The following is a 23130-nucleotide window of genomic DNA, read 5'->3' on the forward strand; positions in this document are numbered from 1 at the left end:
CTGTTACAAGATAAGAAGATCTTTTTCCCTCGTTTTAGGTTCAAGAAAGAAACTAGGAGATAAATAGCTTTGTTTAAAATAAACTCAGATAACACTTCAGGCATAAAATGAGAATTAGTTCTCGAAGAAACCCTGTCCTTTTTGGAATGGAAAAGGAGACAGGATTGACTTGCCATAAAAGCTTGCAACTTGGATACCTTTATTGCAGAGGTCAGAGCAAAACTGTTTTCCATGTTAACCCCAGTCAGCCAGGTAATTTGTTTCAAATGGAGCAAGTGTTAACTTCTAACACAAAATTAATATCTGAAGGAAGAGCCGCCAGTTTTCTAGGAAGCTTTTACGAAAAACCCCTTTCAAAAACATTTTAACATGGACATTTTCCCAAAAAGAGGAGAATCTATGGGCAGACATGCTGAAATAGCTGATAAATGAACCTTGAAGGATTAAGAAAGGCCACAGGATAGTAACTTACACAAATATTGTAAAGCTAGAGAACAACTAGACTTGAATGAATGTTGGTTATGTTGTTGGCATCAACTAGAAAATCTTTTCCATCTGCTAATATACAATTTTCCAATAGCAGACATTCTTCTCTTCATTAGTACCTGCTGCAGTCCAAATAAACAAGTGCGAAAGCAAATTAAGACCCTATCATTCATGAAAGTAGATCCAGTCGGAGGAAGCTTTGGTAACTGCCTTGGCCATTTCCAAAAGAAGGGATAAATGAAAGTTATGCACTTACCATAACGATAATCTGCGTTGTCTTATTTACATCTGGTTCAATATGTGGGTTGTCTTATCGGGTACTATCAAACCTTGGTGGCTTGCACCATAGTATTGAATCAGAAATCTCAGACTCCTCCCCTACCCACAATTCTCCTCTCCTGCCTGAACTACCTCAAATTGAGTTTGCTGGATGACCTCAGTTGGTGATAAAGGAAGATAGAGACCACTATATAAGCTAAGAGGTACAAAAGGTCAGACAGGGTCCAGAGAAGGTCTGGTTGATCCCTAAAAAGGATAAGTGACAATTTGGCAGGGGGAAAGAGGGAGGGAGGGGAGATGAACCTGATGAAAATAAGACAACACGGATCTATCATTATGCCAAGTACATAACTTTTGTATCTGATGTTATCTATTTTCATCTAGTTCAACATGTAGAACAGATTCCCAAGCTGACAGTGACCTGCATGGACTCAAGGAAGGACATTCCCGAGTATGGCAGTCAAAAGATGTGCAAATCTTAGACTGCACATAACTATGAGAAACAAAGGTATGAGATGAAGATCAAGTTGCTGTGGTGCATATTTCACATAGGCACTCTCTTTGCAAATGTTTGAAATTACCATTGCCCTGGTAGAGCCTTAGGCAAAATATATATATATATATATAAAAAAATTTTAAATTTTTTTTTTTTTTCCCAAAAAACACTAAAAAAAAAATTTTTTTTAAAAAAAAAAAAGAAAAACATAGAATTGTCCTGGAAAAAAAAATTATTTCTTTTAAGATCTTCACATGCTGTTGTTTATTTGTTGCTAGCATTTGTTTCTATTGTTTGCTGTATTTGTTTACTACTGTATTGATTTATTGTACTATCTGGAGCTTTTCTCCTCAGGTCTCACTGAAAATGGGACAAAATCCCAGTTGGACTAACCCGGTTAACAAATGTTAATAAATAAATAATACATATGAAAAACAGCAAAACAGTAACTAATACTATTCCCCTTCTGTAGAGGAAAAGGATTCTGTGCTTCGTTTCCATTCTGGGGGTATTTTCATCTAATTCCACATCTTGTCTACTGCAGACACATACAATGCTTGAGAACCTTGCCACATCCATTAAAAATTATTGAATAATTTAGTGCCACTGAAATTAAGTCACTGAAGTGATGCTATCCTGGATGTTCCAAGTATTTAATTAAACGGTGACAACAGGAATTAACTGATCACTAATTTAACAAGACATATAGGCAAAAACACTTCAATTCATAGATCATGACAGGGAATGGTATTTACAGCAATAACTGACCTTGCAAAGCAACAGTTCCATCTTCAGAAAGTTTATTGGGATCCAGAAAGACTTTGGCTTCACCCTCCAATGAGTCCTGCACATACATCACACTCTGGTTTTGTAAACCTGTGTTGAAGAAATAGAAGTACCTGCAACAAAAGGACAGAGACAAAAACTAGATGAATTGGTTACAGAAGAACACACAAACATCTGTATATGCAAAAATCAAATTAGACATTCTCCATCAATGCTCTGAAGAAAGTACAGTTGTGTAATTAAACTTACCTTAACAGTAGATGTTCAAATAACTGCTGCAGTAGCATAAGCTATATGGGTTATACCCTGCAGGGATATAACAGCAGACTAGCTTCCAAAACTTCAGGGCACCTTTCTCACGTCCAAACTATTATTAGTCAGCTCAAGCTGAGCAGACTAAGAACACAGGTTTGGTGGTTGGGTGCAAAGCCCTTCAGAGATTTCACACCAACAGAGAGGAGGGGAGCTGAGCCCTGAAAGGGCAATTCCAGGAACAAACAATAAAAGTCCACATCCTGGCAATAAAAACACACCAAGAAACAATGGGCATGGAGAGAGGGTGTGTCTACTTCAGTAGTGATCATTTGAAAATCTACCATTATGGTACATTTACACTGCTGCAGTAGCCTAAGCTATATGGGCAGATTACCATAGCTTACAGGTTTTGAGAGGTAGAAGGAAGAGAGTCCAGAAGCCCCTGGAGAATTGTATTAGCAAAGACTGATCTAGACTTAGAGAAGGAATCAAGCCTTTATAAATGTATGTACATGGGACCAGGTTGCTGCTTCTAGAATACTTTTAGAATCCAACCTTTTCCAAAAAGCCACAAATAAAGCCAGGGACCTGGTACAAGTAAGGCCTTGACCCTGCCTGTAACAGTTTTGTTGTAGCAAGTATAGCAAAATTCAACAGCCTTAGACAACCACATTTGGAATTGTTTTGACACAGGTTGCCCTTTTGTACCTTCACCAAATGGACAAATTGATCTGTGGATGTGAAACATTTAGTTTGGTCAAGACAGTACCAGAGTTGTCTGTTACAAGATAAGAAGCATCTTTTCTCCCTCGTTTTAGGTTCAAGAAAGAGAACTAGGAGATAAATAGCTTTGTTTAAAATAAACTCAGATAACACTTCAGGCATAAAATGAGAATTAGTTCTCGAAGAAACCCTGTCCTTTTTGGAATGGAAAAGGAGACAGGATTGACTTGCCATAAAAGCTTGCAACTTGGATACCTTTATTGCAGAGGTCAGAGCAAAACTGTTTTCCATGTTAACGTCAAGTCAGCCAGGTAATTTGTTTCAAATGGAGCAAGTGTTAACTTCTCGAACACAAAATTAATATCTGAAGGAAGAGCCGCCAGTTTTCTAGGAAGCTTTTTACGCAAAACCCCTTTCAAAAACATTTTAACATGGACATGTTCCAAAAGAGGAGAATCTATGGGCAGACATGCTGAAATAGCTGATAAATGAACCTTGAAGGATTAAGAAAGGCCACAGGATAGTAACTTACACAAATATTGTAAAGCTAGAGAACAACTAGACTTGAATGAATGTTGGTTATGTTGTTGGCATCAACTAGAAAATCTTTTCCATCTGCTAATATACAATTTTCCAATAGCAGACATTCTTCTCTTCATTAGTACCTGCTGCACGTCCGAAATAAACAAGTGCCGAAAGCAAATTAAGACCCTATCATTCATGAAAGTAGATCCAGTCTGTGAGGAAGCTTTGGTAACTGCCTTGGCCATTTCCAAAAGAAGGGATAAATGAAAGTTATGCACTTACCATAACGATAATCTGCGTTGTCTTATTTACATCTGGTTCAATATGTGGGTTGTCTTATCGGGTACTATCAAACCTTGGTGGCTTGCACCATAGTATTGAATCAGAAATCTCAGACTCCTCCCCTACCCACAATTCTCCTCTCCTGCCTGAACTACCTCAAATTGAGTTTGCTGGATGACCTCAGTTGGTGATAAAGGAAGATAGAGACCACTATATAAGCTAAGAGGTACAAAAGGTCAGACAGGGTCCAGAGAAGGTCTGGTTGATCCCTAAAAAGGATAAGTGACAATTTGGCAGGGGGAAAGAGGGAGGGAGGGGAGATGAACCTGATGAAAATAAGACAACACGGATCTATCATTATGCCAAGTACATAACTTTTGTATCTGATGTTATCTATTTTCATCTAGTTCAACATGTAGAACAGATTCCCAAGCTGACAGTGACCTGCATGGACTCAAGGAAGGACATTCCCGAGTATGGCAGTCAAAAGATGTGCAAATCTTAGACTGCACATAACTATGAGAAACAAAGGTATGAGATGAAGATCAAGTTGCTGTGGTGCATATTTCACATAGGCACTCTCTTTGCAAATGCTGTTGAAATTACCATTGCCCTGGTAGAGCCTTAGGCTTTGATTACAAGTCAATAGGTCCTTACAAACAAATGAATTGCTGTCTACTATCCATTTTGATACAGTTACTCTAGACACAGACTGGCCAAGTTTTGTTTTAGAGAAAGATATGAACAACTGATTTTTCTGAAACTCTCAGTACAAAGAAGATAGAACCGGATTGCCTATGGACATGCAAGATATACTGTATATTCTCCTCTGTTAGCAAAGTTTGGAAAGAAAACTGGCAAATCAATCTGGTGGTTCGATTTAGACTCCAAAGCTAGTTTGGGAATAAATGAGGGGTTTATTCAGTGAAACTCTGTTCTTATGAAAAATAAGGAATGGACGTTTATATAAAAGTGCTTGCAATTCCAACATATGTTTTGCAGGTGCAATAGGACCAAAGAAGATGCTCTTCCTTGAGATAAACTTTGAGCCCACAGCTTCAGTAGATCTAAAGGGTTTTTAGGTTAGTGATTTAAGAACATTTTTTTAATATCCCAAGGATGGAATGGTTCACTAACTAGGGAGCTCAATAAGAACATTCCTCTAAGGAAAACCTAGGCCACTTTAAGAAAAGCAATGGATGTATGTGATGCCATACGTGAAAATTTGAAATGGCAGGCATTTGGACTTCAACTGCAGAGTAACTACATCCAGCCTTAAACAGTTCCCACAGAGTAAGTACAGCCAGCCTTAAACAATTCCCACAATCTCCAAAATCTTGGTTAAAGATGAAGAAAAAGGGACTAGCCCCTTTAAAAAGACCCATACAGAAAAATATTATTTACTTTTGCAAATCCTGGTCGAGTCCCTTTGAAAACAGGAGTGTATATAGACTACTAGGCCAGAAAGTCTGGCATTTCTGGCGATTGTTAAAATTGGGAGAAATCACGGGGTCAGTTTTAGGGCCTTGCGATCTGGTAATGGTAGCCTGGGCTGGTGACCGGGGAGATATGAAATGGGATCAAGAACTCATGGTGGGTGCAGAAGATGAAGCCAAAGAAAGGGGAACCATACCTGCTGAGGCCAGAAGGAGGCAAAGAGGATTGCTCTGGTTTTATACTCCATGGCTTTCTAAATTAACTTGGTGATAAGGAATTGGTGAAAAAGCCTAAAGGAGATCTGGGAGTCAAAAATGGACCACAGCATCTTTTGGTGACTGTCCCTGTGAAGGGATGAGGGAAAAGTAAATGCTCCATTTGTTGTTGAGGTCTGATGCAAAGAGGTTACAGTACGGTTGACCCCAATGGCTAAAAATTTCTATTGCCACTGCTCTGTCAAGAGACCACTTGTCAGACAATAGAATAGTTCTGCTCAGTTTGTGTGTCAGAATATTGGTCATCCAAGGATTGTGAACTGCTACTAGAAAGTGGTTCACAGACATTGCCGATGGCCAGACTCTCATGGTTTCCAACAAAGAGGGTATGTACACACTCCACCTTGTTTGTTGATATACCAAACTACTGACATGTTGTTTGAGTGGATTATTATCACATCCTTGGGGAGGAGGTCCTGAAATACCTGCAACATTAAGAGGACCGCCCTCAATTCCAAGATACTGATGTGAAATTTGATGTATTTTGCCAACTATGTTCCTTGAATTGTCTTACGTTTGAAATGCCCCCCTCTACCCTAGACAGATGGCATCCGTGGTGACTGTGGATCTTGGGAGTAAAAGGATGGAATGGTCTGCCCTGAAGAACCGTCTTGGACAAAATCCACCATTGGATTTGATCTCTACAGACCTGTGTCAGGCAAATCCTGCTGTGAAGAGGCTGGAGCTTTTGTGACCATTGTAGCGTTAGTGTCCACTGTAGAATTCTCACTTGATATCTGGCCAAAGGAACCAGAGTTACAGAGAATGCCATTAGTCCTAAGAGTAGTAGAATGAGTTGTGCTTGAGGCACAGTGTGTGTTTCATCACTTCGAAAGCTACAGACCTTGAGGATTTGACTCATGTTGATTTGCTATCTGATGCTTTGTGTCTATGTGGTAGCCTATGAATTCTATGCCCTGAGAGAGTTATAGCTTGCGCTTGTTGAAGTTTATTGAAATACCCAAGTAATTTGCCAGGGTTAGGAGGACTCACTGGTGTCACAATAGAAGATCCTTGGAGGTAGCAGTTTGAAACTAATCATTTAAATATGTGAAGACCTGGATCCGTTGTGGCAGCTCCGACTCTGCCATACTCTAGCTCGAAGTCTTTCAATTGGCTGGGCTAAGAGGTATCCCATGCTGCATTGATCCCTTTCCCCAGATCTTGTTTGCTGCAAGCTCAATCACTCTCCCTCCATACACAACACAGAGAAGGAAAAAAACATTCCAGTAATAAAAGGAGTACTGAAACTAGAACTGACCTCTAGGTCCTCCAGGATGGGAGAAGGCAGGAGGGCAAGTAAGAATGTGAGGCGAGATGGACTACATACATCGAACGTTATGGTGAGTACATAACTTCTTGATGTTATGTAGTCCAATCTCACCTACATTCTTACCCGTGGGACAGTGTCCCCAGCACCTGAACCCTGGGAGGCTCAGTGGAAAATACTCCTGAGCACTGTGGAACCAAAGGAAGACCTGCCTTTGGATACCAAAGCCAATTTGTAGTGAGTAATAAAGGTGTGAGGAGATGCCCATGTAGCCGCAGCACAAATATCATCCATAGACATCCAGGCCTGAAATGCTGTAGAGGTAGACATAGATCGGGTAGAATGAGCCTTCACTTTAAATGGTAAATCCTTACCACCTGAGGCATAAATGAAGGAAATACAACTAGAGATCCATCTAGACAAGGTCACTTTGGAAACAGGAAACCCAATCTTATTCTCTGAAAAAGAAACAAATAGCTGATCCGATTTTCTAAGATCTTTCATTCTATGCAGATAAAAACGCAACTGCCTGTGAACATCCAGTTGGTGAAATTTAAATTCTGCCCTATTGGAGAACTCTGGAAAAATTTTGGGCAGTATGGATTGGTTGATATTACCAACCAAAGCCACTTTTGGCATAAAGGAAGGGTTTGGTCTGAGGGAAACCCTGTCCCTGTGAAAAATCAAGTAAGGCAGTCTGATAGACAAAGCTTGGAGCTCCGAGACACATGTAGCTGAAGTGATGGCTACCAAAAAGATAGTTTTCAAAGTCAAAAATTTTAGTTCACAAGTAGCTGCAGGCTCAAAGGGGGAAGAGGTGAGACACTAACACAAAATTTAGGTCTCAAGGCATGACCGGGTCAAAGACTGGAGGGCGAAGCAGCATAGTGCCTTTCAAGAATGCCTTACAAAGTCTATGCGCCATTAGGCTGGGTTCATTAGTGAAGTGAAAAGTGGAAATAGCAGCCAACTGTACTTTAATGGTCGCGGCTGCTGACCCCTGACTGAAAAGCATGGAGAGAAATTCCAGAACTGAAGAAAAGCATGGAGAGAAATTCCAGAACTGAAGAAATTGGAGCTGTATAAGGGTCAATTTGTCTTGCCTGAACCTAGATGGAGAATCTTTTCCATTTACTAGAATAAATCTTTCTAGTCGAAGGCTTATGGGAAGAAGACAGAATATGAATCACTTCTGGAGGAAAATGATGACCCCTGACTAGTGATGGAAGTGGAGTTGCCAGGCTGTCAACCAGAGGGTCTGAAGAGAGGGATGGAACTGCCCTGACATACGAGTTAGAAGATCTGGCTATGGGTCCAGAATCCAGGGGGCGTCCATGAGATAGGGATGGAGAATGGGGAACCAAATTTGACGAGGCCAGTGTGGAGCAATCAGAATTATTCTGCTTCTCAAGGACTGTGCTTTCTGAATAACCTTTGTCAACGGAGGAACAGGAGGGAAGGCATAAAGTAGACCGGAGGGCCAATCGTGAACTAGAGCATCCATGGGTGACTCCCCCGGAGGGGGGATAAGGGTGAAGTAGCTGCTGCACTTGGCATTGAGAGGGACTGGCAAATAGACTGCAGCATGGCTGACCCCATCTGTGGAAAATCTGCTCCGCAACTTGACTGTTCAGGGACCACTCGTGAGGCATCAGAATAGCTCTGCTCAACCTGTCGGCAATCATGTTTGACTTCCCTGGAATGTGCATTGCTACAAGAAAACATTGGGAAGACACTGCCCATTGCCACACTCGAATAGCCTCTCTGCAAAGGGGATACGACTTGGTTCCTCCCGGTCTGGTCAGATACCATACCACCGACATATTGTCTGAGTGGATCACAATTGTCCCGAGAGGGAGAAAGCTCTGAAGTGCTTGCAATGCTAGTAGCACTGCTCTCATCTCCAAGATATTGATATGCAGATGCATCTCATGTTCCTGCCACGTGTCTTGGACCGTCCTGCCAAGATAACGACCCACCCACCCCATCTGGGAGGCATCTGTGATCACTGTGGCAACAGGAGGGTATGGGACGAAGGGTTTTCCCGCATTGAGGTTGCTGGAGTGAAGCCACCAGCATAGATCTTGCTTGTACCTGTCTGTGATCATTATGAGATGAGAAAGCGGAAGATGCTGTAAAGACCACCGGGCGAAGAGCAGCCACTGAAGGAGCCACATGTGAAGCCTCGCAAGAGGAACCAGCATGATTGTTGCAGCCATAGTCCCTAACAATTTGAGAACCGTTTTTGCTTTCCCTTTTTTTTTGAGGGAACGCATATACTTGTTGCAAAACCCGAATCCTTTCTTGTGGTAAAAACGCCCTCATGAGCACGGTGTCTCACTCGCCGCCTATAAAGGTGACACACTGCGAGGGCAACAAGGTAGACTTTTCCCAGTTTAGAGTGATATCCAATTGTTGACACAGCTTGATAGTGGCATCTCTAGTCTGTAGTAGTAGATGCCTGGTGGTGGCAGAAAGGAGCCAGTCATCCAGGTACGAAAACACTTGGAAATCCTGATGTCTTAAGTGAGCCATCACCACTGCCATACATTTGAACACCCTGAGGGCTGTGGTGAGATCAAAGGGCAGGGCACGAAATTGAAAATGACTGACTCCCAACCGGAAGCGTAGATGACTTCTGGATGCCCTGTCCATCTTTATGTGGTAGTAAGCATCCTTGAGGTCGATGGAGCACATTCACACTTCTTTTCCCAACAATGGGAGAATAGACTGCAATGTGACCATTCGGAACTTAAACTTTTCACATGGAGGTTCAAGTGGCAGAGATCCAAGATGGGTCTCAGGTCCCCTTTTCTTTTTGGCACCAAAAGGAATCTGATCTGGCCTGAGGGGACATGCTGGATGGCTCCTTTTTCTACAAGCTTTATAACCTCTGAAGCTGCGGAATCCCTTTGATTGGGTGGAACATCTGGGATTCTTTTGATCGGTGGAGGGGGGGGGGAAGAGAAGGGAATGTGATATCCTCTGGAAATTATTTTTAATACCCACTGGTCCTGGATGATGTCTTGCCAGGCTTCTGGGTATAGTGAAATGCGACCCCCGACTGGCTCCGGAAACGTGCGTCGGGCCTCCCATCAGGAGTGCTAGTAGGGAGAACCATGACAGGAATCACGGTCTCCCTGGTTACGCGGGCCTCTTCTGCCTCTAGGGTGGCTTCTACCCGAGTTACTACCCCCTCCCCTGCCTCTGGAGGGGGAATCACTTTGTGCATCATGAAAAAACCTCTGCGATTTCTTGAACCACATTTTCCCACTCTTCTGGACCTTGGGATAAGGTCCAGAAGGCATGGAAAAACGTACTCCCACAGCAGACAGAGTTTTCCCTCTTGCTCTCACCTAGTGAGAGTGCCTTTCACCTTCGTTCAGAGTAACGAGGAACCATCAAACGGGGCGTTGGTGAATGCAGACTTGAAGGCCTCCATGAAATTACAGAGGCGCATCCAGGAGTGCCACCTGAGAGAAACTCCAGAATTCGCAGCCCTACTCGCTCCTTCGGCTGCTTAAGAGATTAGCCTCATGGAGGAGTTAGCAATAGAATTTAGGGTAGACATCTGAGTGTTGACTTTCTGAGCCAATGCGTCAAACTTTACCCTGCAGAGCATCTCCCATCTCTTTCAGGAAATCTCTTTGGAGCCGTGTAATATGTGACAAGTAATTCAGTGACCGCAGTGTAAAGGCTGCTAAAGAAAACATACTCTTCCCATACGAGTCCATGGTCCTAGACTCCTTGTTAGGGTGATGGATGGTAGATGAAGTCTCAGCCAGTTCCTTCTTGGTGGCTGCTGCCACCACCATGGCATCAACTGGAATGCTTTTTGTGAGAAACTCTATCAGAGGGGGACAGAAATTTGTTGGGTCTCCTGGGGACTGGTTCCACAGTGTCAGGGGTTTCCCACACCCTCCGACAAACTAGATCCAGAAGTTCTAAGGGTGGAGAGACCCAGGAGGCAGAAGGCTAAGCCCCAAAGGCCTTCAGAAACACTGACTCCTCCTCAGAGGGGGGTTTAGAGGGCCAGTCGCCTCTCTGTTTTAAGATCTCTGGGATATCAGAGAAAGAGATATCCTCAGAGGACGATTTGGGGGACCCCTCTGATTCCTCGAGGTCTGTGTCCAACATGAGAGACCCTCCCTGGGAGTCTATGTGCTTCCTCTTGCACGTTCTTTTTCTGGGTGGCTCCTCAGGCAAAAACTCTGGGGGGGGCCTCAGAAATTTGGGGACCACTCATGGAGGTATCCTGAGGCCTTGGGTCTCCGCTGTCCAAAGACAGAGGGTGATCAGAGACTGATACTGAAGCTGGAGGGAGTAGAGTGTCAGTGCTGTATGATGCAGCTGAGGACCTGGCCAGCATGCTCCGCATGACCTCAAAAGCTGGTACCCCTGGCTACAAGGATCAAACAACCGTAGAAGACCTCGGAGCAGAAGGGGCAAGGTCCAAAGCAAGGGTCAGGCTCACCCGAGCCGAAGCACCGAGAGGGAGGCTAGGAGCCGAAGACATAACCCTAAAAAGTTTTGGAAATCTGTTTCTTCACTTCTCAACCCTGGAACCCTGCACGACCCTTCACCTTCTCCTGGTAAAGACTCCCTAGAGATTGCACAAATGTTCAACTCTGACTTTTTCGATACCATCCAAAACATCATTAGGGACTCCACTAACACCACAAATCTCTCTCAGCATAATTCAAACCTTCTCTCCCCCCTCACTGGTGAAACTACTACTAATATCCCCTCAACTCCGGACTTTTCCAGCAAACCAGTACCCACCTCACTAATCCTAAAACTACTCGATAAACTAAAGCAGTGCTCCCCCTCCACAGATGGGCAAATTAGAAGCAAATTATGCAGTTTTATAGTAGCATGACTGTAGTTTGTTCATAAATCAAATGTGTAGGTTGGTGAAAATTTGCCTTCCATAGAGGAGGGAAGGGAGTAGCATAGTGTTTGCAAGATTTATTTTTTTTTAAGCTGAGGAGGCTGAGACATTAAAGATGTTTTGGCAGCTGCCACTGTGAAAGTACAAGAGGAACAAAAAAGAAAGCTACTGAAAAGTCAGCTAATGACACTAGAAATTCAGCACTGCTCCTCTGATAACAAAGGAAGAGGAAGGTGTAAGGGGGCAAGATATCTTGCCTCCTTACACCTTAATTTTTTTTTTTAATTACTCGTATTCCAATTTCTGTTAGGGTAGTTAAAGTCACCCACTAGAACTGCAGATGCACTGTCCACTGTGCTGTCCAGATTTTTTAGGAAAAGTACATGTACTGAAGTTAAAGGGCTTGGACTCCATTACACCACCATAATTTGGCTTTGGAACAGGTGTATCATTTAATTATGGACCAGGAAGAATTTCACAGAAATCTATTTTGATGCTTATTTTCCTTATAGATTTTAAATATGTTGGACACTGCACCCTTCATATGTTATAGTGGGATACAAAACAAGCCATTCAAACCTGCTAACTTACAAATGTGAGACTAGTTATTTGGGTCTGACATCAAATGCCTAAAACACTGCTCTACTTCCACTAGGTTTAAACAACCTCCTGTCAATCCGTCCTGTATAGAAACAATGAGACTCCAATAATAAGTATATTTGCATATTTTTAAGAATTTGTGGTCAAATTGGTTCCAGGTGGACTATCATCAATAGCTTCACTTGTAAGCTGATATCCTATTACGTCAATTCCTACAAGTCTGTCGATCCATCGTCTTTTTCTATGTAAATTTACTTGTTTAATTTTACTTGCAACAATCCAGCTCTCTCTTTTCTTTCTTTTCCTTTATAATCTTGTGATTAACAATTACACTACCAAGGTTTTCCATGTGTTTGTGTACAGTTCTATCATACGACAGTAGGATATTATTTGTTAGAACTATCTGAAGACATTATTTTCCTCATTATGACCTGTGTCTGCTGTGTTAGGTTCAAAAGTGCCACTGTCAGTTTATCACTACTATCTAAAACCAGTTACCACAAGACAGGTTTATCCAAAGTAGAGGCAGTCAAGGGTCGCCCAGCTGGTTACTCATTTTATGTTTCTAGAATGTCCAGTGGTTTATCAACTATTAGATGAGCTGTTTCTTTTATGAGACAAGGGTAGAAATTTTGATGCAATTTCCTATTACATTACTTCATGTGTCGTTATTTTAATACCAGCAACGGGATCATTGAATTTGTGTGCATCTGAAACAGCCTCAATATTCTTTGAACTATTTTTTTTTCCTGACCCTTGTGGAATTAATTGATAACCTTCTTTCCCCCCCTCTTATTAATGTATGCTATTTTAAAAAGCCATCAATTATTTGCTCATTTTTTAGCCCAGAATGGACATAGAGTCTAGAGAAAAAATGCAGTTGTGTCTGCCCAGAGTATGTTATTTAGGACATATTTCTCAAGGTAAGCACTCCCTTCTATGCCTCTCAAATTTACAATTTTAAAAGTCTTTAAGACCTACTTTTATTTCCCAAATGAGGACATTCCTCAAAATGGCTGGTCACTGCTGCCACAACCGAATACTTCAGAGCCACTTCCATAGAAATCAGAAAATAAGATACCATCATGAAACAAAACAAGCTTTTGCCACTGCTGCATCTTTAGAATTACAAGAACTATGGATATTCTTCAAATTATCCAAGTTTTTTTTTGACAGAATGTAGTATTACAGATATACAAAGGTAAGCATACAGCATACTACAGCAACACATTAAACAAGTAGCTGCTGGACTGCCTCACAACAGTAGATAAACAGCACTAAATTTACTATTAGTTTCCTAATGACTGCAGCTGTACCTCATGCTGTAGCTACTTTATTCCTGAAAAATAGGACTCAGCACCTCTACTGAAAGGTGTCCCATGCTAATCTTGTTTCTCTGCTCCCAACCACTGAAAACAGAGAGCTTCACAAATATATAGGAAGTTGCAGAAATGACTCAAACTCAGAATAGGCTTAAAAGATATTACCCTTCAAAATGCAGATTTGGTTTCCTTCACAAAAAGATCATACTGAAGAGAAAAAACAGGAATGACAGAACTAGATATGTAGTGTGACCTCAAGTTGTTCTTCTTTCAGCTTTTCCCGGTTAGGGTTCGCCACAACGGAACTCTGGTCCGTTAATGATTGGTAGTAGATTTTTTTACGGGTGCCGAGGTGCCAGCTCGACACCCAACCTTCAACGAAGGCATGTCCATTCTACGCATGTCTTTCGAATGCCACTCGACCGCGGAGAGGACATGTCTCCACACGGTGTGCTCTCAAGTACTGTCCTTAAAAATGAGAGGGATAAATAATACCTTTTCTGCACATGTATATGAACTTACTGCTCTGACCACAGCTTGCATAATGACTAAAAGGAAAGCTGCAAATGCTTATAAATACAGCCAGTATGCTTGTGGAGTGACAGTTGTGAGCTCACAGAATCTTTATGGCCCACATAGCTCTCAGCCTTCCATCTCCAAAATGTGGAATGCTCGCTCTCATAATTTAGAACAAATGGACAAAATATGGAACACAAACTCTCAGCTTACAAACTTCAACTACAAAGTTCACAGAATGGTTACAATGAGTTACTTTCTTTTGATTAAATAATACATTCAGCATTATTTGCCATGGATTTTAGAGAAAAAAACATTTTTGTGAATGAATGTGTGACAGAGCCTTTCAATGTGGAACACTGATGACATGGACTTGAGCTAAACTTGAGAGGTATATAGCTCACTGAAGGAGTCACATAAAAATGGAATTTATGAAACAGAATTATTAGATGCTTTCATGTTACCAGAGCCATCCATCCAATATTGTTAGTCATATCCATCTCCTACTCCGACCCCATGAACAACCACCACCCACAGGCTTTATTAGGCAATTAGGGAAAGAAAGTAGATTACCAGGCCTTTATTCTGTTATCAAACACAAACAATTTGAGTTGGAGATGCAGCCACTAGCCAATATAAAGCATTGAGATGGGTTGCCATCAGAGTGACAATGCAAAACAGGATAGATCAGTAAAGGTAAGCATTTGTCCAATTGCTGGGAAGGAATTATATTTTCTTTAAACCCAGGGCAATTCAAAATTTTACCTGGACCATGCAAATGAACCAATGATCTACATAAAGTAATTATTAGAATCTGTGGTCTTTGCTTAGGACAGTAAAAGCAAAATTATTATATGCAATACTTTGTGTTAGGTTTTATAATGGCCTTTTATATTATGCTTCTTTTCATTAATTGTTGCCTATGCTGTACTGCAAAGGAAAGTAAAAATACAAGCTTTAGAGAGAAGTATTTAAATTTACAGAGGCAAAACTAGCAAAAAATTGAAAGAAAGTGAACACTTATGAGAGCTGGAACTCACTAGCATGTCTTTAGTACTAAAAAAAAACAAACAAAGGGAGGAGGTTTATGCTGGGAGAAAGTCTGATGGTTCAAAGAAAGCCTGCAGCTTAAATGAGTACTCCATTAGAAGGATATAGAAGGTTAGCCGATGGATTAATGAACATCTGAATTACATTTTCAATATAATTATCTCTATGTCATACATCATACATGAAAACGTAATTTATTCAATATGGAATCTGCTCCAAAATGAAGCACTGAAAAGCATTTTCTCAATTTTATTGCTTTCTGTTAATGTTTTTGCATGTTTTCAGGAGCTTGAGACTCCTCCAGATAACTAGAAATGCAAATTGTCAGTCCTTAACTTGCTGGTTTAATACATTTAGAAACTTGAACTGATAATAGCAAACTATGCACTGTTAAGGACAGATGGAGACATTCTGAAGTTAAAATAAGAGGAAGCAAAATATGTTAAAACAATCGGCAAAAAAAAAAAAAAAAAAAGAACAATATACTGTGAGACGTACTTTAGGAGCAATATAACTAAAGCTAATGTTTAGGGTTGCCACCTTTTCAAATGGCCAAAGTGGGACATTTTTGGGACACGCATCAGATTTTACAGGCCGACACATACCCACGGTCAGTACAAGGATTTTTTTGCCTAAATGAAAGCTTATTGTTGTAGCAGTTTAGTTGCTTATTCTGTTTCTTGTAACATTTAGGTATTTTACATACAGAAATAACTATTACATGAAATATGGGACATAATTATGTCCTACAATCTCAGGACATTTGCCATTTGTAATATTTTTGGTCAAGACAACTGCCCAAAGAGGGACTTGTCCCTCGCAAAGTTGGACAGTTGGTAACTCTACTAATGCTCCATCTGATAGACAATAGTTACCCACAATCACTTTCATGAATAAATTCTCCCTTAAAACACTACAGATAGCAAAGGACAATACCTGAAATATATGAGCTTTCATCAAGTACATTTCTGTCCCACATTTAACTAAAATGGTCAGTACTGGAATCATTCTTCTGAACTGTAATTTATGATTGCACATCTTGGGTCTTCCAGTGGCACAGTGTCAATCTGCGTGTATATTTGTATCTCTAAAAAACTAGCAAATGGGAGTATTAAACATTTATCTATTTACAGATTTAAACTACATAATGCTTAGGGCTCTAACCCCTGTTCTATTACAACAGTGACATACCTTTCTTTATTCATATGCCATTTCAAGTTAGGCCATACATTTTACAATATTTTTTAATACAATGATGTCATACGAAATGAACCTGGGTATTTTATCTACTGAAAACGGTCAAGGTCATTAAGGCTTTTTGATGACTTGTACTTAAAAGGAAAAACATCTAGAACTTATGAATAATTATGAGCTTTCTAAGACAAGAAATTAGCTACTGTTTCACAATTGAAAAAATGGATTATGTGGAGGAATCACAAACTATTCTGAAAGAGAAATTAATCAAGAACTATAATGGGATGGAGCATGGTATTCCATATCCGGTGAGTAGAGAGGCATTGAGCATTGTGCAGGTGTCATATAGCTTAGAAACCTTTCGGACTGAATTAGGAAACTTGACAGGATTGTTGCTCAAAGTATGTATACAACAAATCAGCATGGATGCAATGGATGAAGCAGTTTTTTACTAAGAGCATCAGGCAACGATGATGCTGCCACAAAGCCTGTTAAATAATTGTGTGAGAGTCAAGACAAGGCAGTTGACAGGAAAACAAAACAAACCAAACACTGACCAGCATTTAACAGGAATGGACGAATAGACAAGAAAGTGAAATCTGAAATACTGCAAGGTGTTCTGGAAGGTGGGGAAAGGTTGGATCTTATGGAACATGGGAAACCCAAGACAGCAGATATGACAGGATTCACAAAAACTCCTACGGAAAGACAGCACTTGTGAAACATCTGCCATTGCCAGACTTTGAAGCCAAATATAGGACACCTAGGCCAGTAGTGACAGAACCTTTAACAAGTTTAGGTTCATAGATTAGTACTAGGCTAACTGCCCTTGCGAGCCATTTTAAGCCTAGCCAATTATCCCTTGTGAGACTCAAAACCTGCACCTTCTATTTGTAAGGCAAACACCTTAACCATTAGGCCACCCTCCCAAAGAAGTTGTGGCTAGGCTAAGTGTCTTTGTGGGTCATTTTAAGCCTAGCCAATTACCCCACGTGAGAATCAAACCCTGCACCATGCGTCTGTAAGATAAACACCTTAACCATTAAGCAGTTAAAACAAACATATTCTGTGAAATCCTGGCAACTAAACACAAAGTTATCAGTGTATTTGCAGAACATGACTACTGAAGTGACACAAACACTGTTGGCACATGATGGCAGCAATAAAGGAAAGCAAATGATGTAACTATGTTTATTTCCGGTTAAGGGTTCAATCCAACTAAGCTGATAGCCTCTTTTCAGGGGAAACCTAAGGTGGTATTTATACTGACTAGGAGAAATTTGGCCAGGATACAGTAAAGTAATAACAATTAAGTAAAACTTTAAAATATAAATTAAGGCCTAGAGAGATTCCCTTACATACTTTGTTTCCTTTTTTTATTTGAGACTGTAGTAGTATGCAGGTGCTTGCATTTAGCAAACTTTGGAAGGAGTAAAATGTATTTTTCTCATTTAATCATAAAGTAAATAGTCGCTTAAGACCGAGTTGGTTAACACATTTATGGAAACCTAATTATATATCTGTATATTTATTCAATGCCTATGTTTATCAGAAAATAAAATAGCTATGAGTAATCTATCTAGTAGTCTACAAGCTTCAACAACAGTCTATATCAGCATGCCTAGCAAAATGTGCAAAGGACAGAGAATTTCAAATTACAAAGGAAAATAAAAACTATTTTTCATATAGTATCGAAACTGAAGAAAATAAATGGCGTAAAACTTCAAAAAAGCTAACAGAAAAGCAAGAGAAAAATTTGGTTTAATTCTGACAATCTTCCTCTTACTGAAGTATTACAAGCATTAGTTGGCTGTGCAGAAAATGTCTCAGCAGCTCTGCAATATTAATAACGCCGAAGCTAAATCGGTCTCTGAGACTGTGAAATCTGAAATGAGGAGTTCAACCTGTGAGGACAATATTTATAATGCTTCATTCAAAACTGACTTGCATTCTAAAGAAAGTTCAACTACAGAAGAAAAAATGCTGACTCAGAAGCAAGAAATTGATACAACATTCCACTGAGAGGCTTGCTCTAAAAATTATTCATACTACCTACTACATGCCATCTGACTAATTTTCTTCCAAATGTCTGAGGAATCAAAGGCAAAATAATCTTTGTAACAGAAAGATGGCACAGAGCATTTCACACAAAATCTGCTCCTAATTCTGCACCAAATTGTTAAACTTTCACAATACAGTTAAAAATCAATGAAACTGCCAAGAACAAACTAAAGTAGTTTGCAAGACTGTCTAGCTGAAGTCCTCTACAGGCATTCCTATTATAAATTAGTAAGAAAACAATTCTCTTTACTGTTGAGTCCTAATTAAAATGAACATTAATTCTGAAATGCTCCTTCCAGCTAAACTGAGTTTTTCCTGATGCATTTGCAAATATAAAATAGCTACAAAGTAAGGGTTATTTTTGAAAAACATTTTTCATTCAAACCTGACTGAAAATGTTTGCATAACATTTGTCTATTCCTTAGTAGACCTTTCTAGGCTTTATTATTTTCTAGATCGTTTGTTTGCATGATGCAGTTTTGATACCCCTCTGCTGCTAATCAAGTTATTAAAATTCCTAAAAGATGTGGTCTTCATTAGTGGAGCCTGTAAACATTCTAACAGTTTTAATTAATGTCATGCGTATATTAATGATACTGTGTAACTTGTGGATTTTTTTTACATCTTTTTTCTGTGCCCAAAGTCAGCAGACTACTAGGGTTCCTTTACAGGGTGTATTGATTTGCTTAGAGTAATGTCTCAAGGTCTTTATAGCAATAACTGACAAGTGGGTGTGGTATACTATAGCAATAACCCAAGCCTGGGTGTGGATAATGCTGGATTTACCCACGGTTGGTGTGGTTTGGTCACGAGGCTGAGCCCGAGTGGCCACACAAAGACAACAGTGGGTAAATCCAGCATTACCCACACCCAGAAGTGGGTTATTGCTATTATATAATGACATTACTTAGAAAAAAAAATAATTACTTTTCTTAAATAATGGCATTGTATAATGCCTCCTTGTTGGCCTTCCACAGCTGTCTGGTATTCTGCGGCAGTTCTGATGTACTGCGCATGCGTATGCTTACGCAGTAAATCAGAGCTGTGGGCAAAAGCAACGGAGAAAGCAAGATCTCCGTTGCTTTTTACAAACTGTCTCGCTATGTTAAAGGAGTTAACATAGCGAGACGGCTTTAAAAAAAGCAACAGAGAATCTCTGTTGCTTTTTTAAAGCTGTCTCGCTATGTTAAACCCATTTAACATAGCGAGACACCTTTAAAAAAAGCAACGGAGATGGGAAGATCTCCGTTATTGTTTTTAAAGCTGTCTCACTATGTTAAACTCGTTTAACATAGCGAGACACTGTGTAAAAAGCAACGGAAATCTTCCGTTCTCTGTTGCTTTAAAAAAAAAAAAAAAAAAAAAGAGTTATACTAATGGAAAGTCCGGGCGACCAGACCTTTTATCATTACTATAACTCTGATTTACAACGTGCACGCTGACCAATCAGCGTGCACATTTTAGAATATTAATGGGGGGTCATTGTATAATCAACATTTACTCACACTTGGTGCGGTTTAATCATAAGGGCAAAGCCGGAGTGATTAAACAAAGGCTAACATGGGTAATTCTTCAATATATCACATCCAGAGATCAGTTATTGCTTTACACAATGACATTATTTAAGAAAGAAATTACTTTTCTTAAATAATGTCTTTGTATAATGGTGCCATGGTATTCTCCTGTGTTGTTTCCATATTCTGCCACTTTGCTGATGTACTTTGCATGTGCATGGGACTTGCTTTCCCACACTTAATTAGTACATCATCAGTGCGTTGGAAAGCAACCAGCAAACTGTGAAATCTGAACAGTTAAGTTTAGAAGTACATGAGAGACAGGGCAAAAATAGAAAGAATCAGGGAGGTTTCTTTAATTTTACAAAATATACCCGATTTTCCTTGTATTTTCTTTGGCCTCACATACCTCTTAGCTGAAGAAAACTGCAAAGCCTTAGCATATATTGAAAGATAAAGTCTGGGTGAATGTTAATGAGCTACCATTGTATAATGTGTGTTAAACCATCCTTTAGATATACTGAACTAAATGTTTTCTTATTTATTTATCTATCATTTGCTGGCCGGGAAAGTCTGACTAAGACAGAGCCTATTTTCAGCGGAGGCCCGGGGAGAAATGCTCCAGATGCATGTCTTTGGAAGGTGGGAGGAAACCGGAGTACCCGGAGGAAACCCACATGAACGCAGGGAGAACATGCAAACTCCGCACAGAAAGCACCCCAGCCGAGAATCAAACAAGAGAACCTCTTGCTGTGAGGCTACAATGTTAAGCGCTGTACCACTGTACTTTCTTTTTTACTGTCCTTTAATGCACTTTTCCCATCTTGTCCTTTGTTAGCACTGGTTCACTGTAGGTTAAATGCTTCTTTGTTATGCTTTAATAGGCTGTTTTATTGCAAATTCATTTTATATTTGCTTGTCTTCTTGTCCAAAAGCTGTCTTTTTCTTCGCTCTCATCTAAGCATCTGTGACTTCCCCCAGTGGCACTCATGACTGGTACATGTGCAAAACACTTCTCCTGAACTTTTGTTTAGATTAGAGGGAAGTTAAAGAAACAAAAAAAAAACACTTTCAGTTCACTGCAGGTTTTTCTTGGCTGTGACTTACAACTTAAACATAATTTATTAATACATTTTGGGGACTTACTCGTTTAAAAGATTTGAACCATAAACCTCATTAAATCATTACCTTTTACTATAAGACAAACTGGGAGCTCATATTCAGAGGCACACATAGCTAGGACTGGGCAAAGGGGTCAGCTGACCCAGATGTAAGGTGTTTGGGGGCACGGTTGGGGGTTGCCTATGGGGTGGTACTGCAGTACCAGGAAATATTCAGAAATTAAATAAATGCTAATGCTATATCTAAGGTCATGCCCAAAGAACTGAAGCCTTCCCACAGGTGGCATCATACCTTTATCTTCATTTTGCTACAGTTTCAGAGATTTTTTTGGTGGTGGGGTCATCAACTTGGAGAGATTTTTTTATTTTTGGGGGGTCCTCAATTTACAGTTGAAGAGGTTGCCAGACTGGTGAATTGTACCAGCTGCTAGTAGAGTTGCCACCTTTTCAAATGCCCAAAGTGGGGCATCTTCCATAGAAACTTGAAATTTGGCAGGAGAAAACATATCTATGGCCAGTGCAAAGGAAAGAGCTTCACTTTGCCAAAATAAAACTTATTCTTCTATCCGAATTGCTTATATTTCTTATAACATTTAGGGGTTTCAGATAAAAAATTTAACTGTTTTATGCAACTATTAAAAAACTTAAAAAAATTTTTTTGTCCTAAAATCTCAGGACATTTGCCATTTTTTTTTTTAGTTTTTTTTTTTTCCCACAGGACATAACTGATCAAAGAGGGACTGGCTCTTGCAAATTTGTACAGGTGATAACCCTAGCTGCTAGTTAAGCTAGCTATGGCTCTTCTCATTTTTAAGGCACTGATCCACATGGGGAGCATTTGTAGGTTCCCTTTTATTTTAGTGTGTATTAAGCATTTCAGTGTGAAGTATAATCTCCTTCTCTGCTGGTTTAATTTATCTAAACATTCTCATATTCCCTTAGTTCCAATGACCTCGGATTTAAAAATATTTTTCATGTTTTCTACTAAACTTTCAGCCCTTGACTTCAGACAAATATGCTGTTTTATGGCTCTGTTGCTAAGGTACTGGTCTTGGCTACTCTAAGCTAAAGTGGTGTATTTTGTTTCATCCACTCCTTTATGCAGCTGTTGTGTCATGCGGCTTTACTTTGAGTCATTATTTGCTGGAAGTATATTTCTGCCTCACATTACTTTGCTGTTTTGGACTAAGGATGTTATAATTTCTGGTATAAAATGACAGCTTTTCACTGTTTTTCTCTTATTATTTCACCATTCTAAAAGTATACACTTAAAAACAAAATTTCTCTTTGCAAAAGTGACAACTTCCACATCCCATTTACGGTCATCGTTTTATGCTTAAATTTAAACATTTACAGCATTTACAAGTATGACATTTTGGTATTAATTAGGCCATTAAAGTGCAGGCTAAAAATTACAATTTCATCTAGACAGCTGGCTATGTTATCCCATTTTCCAAGCACCTGTTGCATCATGCAGCTTTGATTCAGGCTACTATTTGCTGATAGTATACTACAATGCCTCCTTTCTTTACTGCCCTGAATGCTAAATACTTTGCTTTTTGGTACAAAATTAGAGCTTTTCATTGCTTCCCTCAATATACAGAGTCATGCTAAAAGTCCATTTCAAAAAAAACTTCTATCTTAGGAATATCTACAATATGTGAGCCAGATTAAACTCCATATTTTACATTCAAGTTAAGCTTCCTTTATCATAAATGTAACGTATTGTTGCTTACTTGGCGGATATATACTCTTGGTTAGAATTACAGTTTCAACTAGACCATGGACTACCTTATTTAAATTACAATTGGGTATGCTAATGGAGTTGCTTCTCATCAACTGTTTTGCTGCTAGCACCTTGCTTATGTTACTTATTGTTTATTCCCTCTGCCTACTGCACATTCGTATTTGGATCTGTGCATTTATAGTTATTTCACACATTTTAATATTCCATTTTGTTATCCCCCATTGTACAATTTTTAAAGTAGGAATCATTCCATTTCCACCTCTATATAATAGTCTGACTTTAGTATTATTTTTCTCCGAA

The 23130-nt window shown here is 39.8% G+C and overlaps 1 protein-coding gene across 1 annotated transcript in view; it reads right to left on the bottom strand.

The window, feature by feature from the left end:
• The window catches only part of LOC122800092 (prolyl endopeptidase), a 1490953-nt gene extending 1487852 nt beyond the window's left edge, over positions 1-3101 (bottom strand). Inside the window, 2 exon segments of the mRNA XM_044069645.1 lie at positions 2030-2160; positions 3088-3101. Coding sequence (XP_043925580.1) covers positions 2030-2160; positions 3088-3101 — 145 coding nt within the window.
• Positions 3102-23130: the final 20029 nt, after the last annotated feature.

The sequence above is a fragment of the Protopterus annectens genome, chromosome 1.part0 (genome assembly GCF_019279795.1).
Source record: "Protopterus annectens isolate FY-2018-M chromosome 1.part0, PAN1.0, whole genome shotgun sequence".
NCBI lineage: Eukaryota > Metazoa > Chordata > Ceratodontiformes > Protopteridae > Protopterus > Protopterus annectens.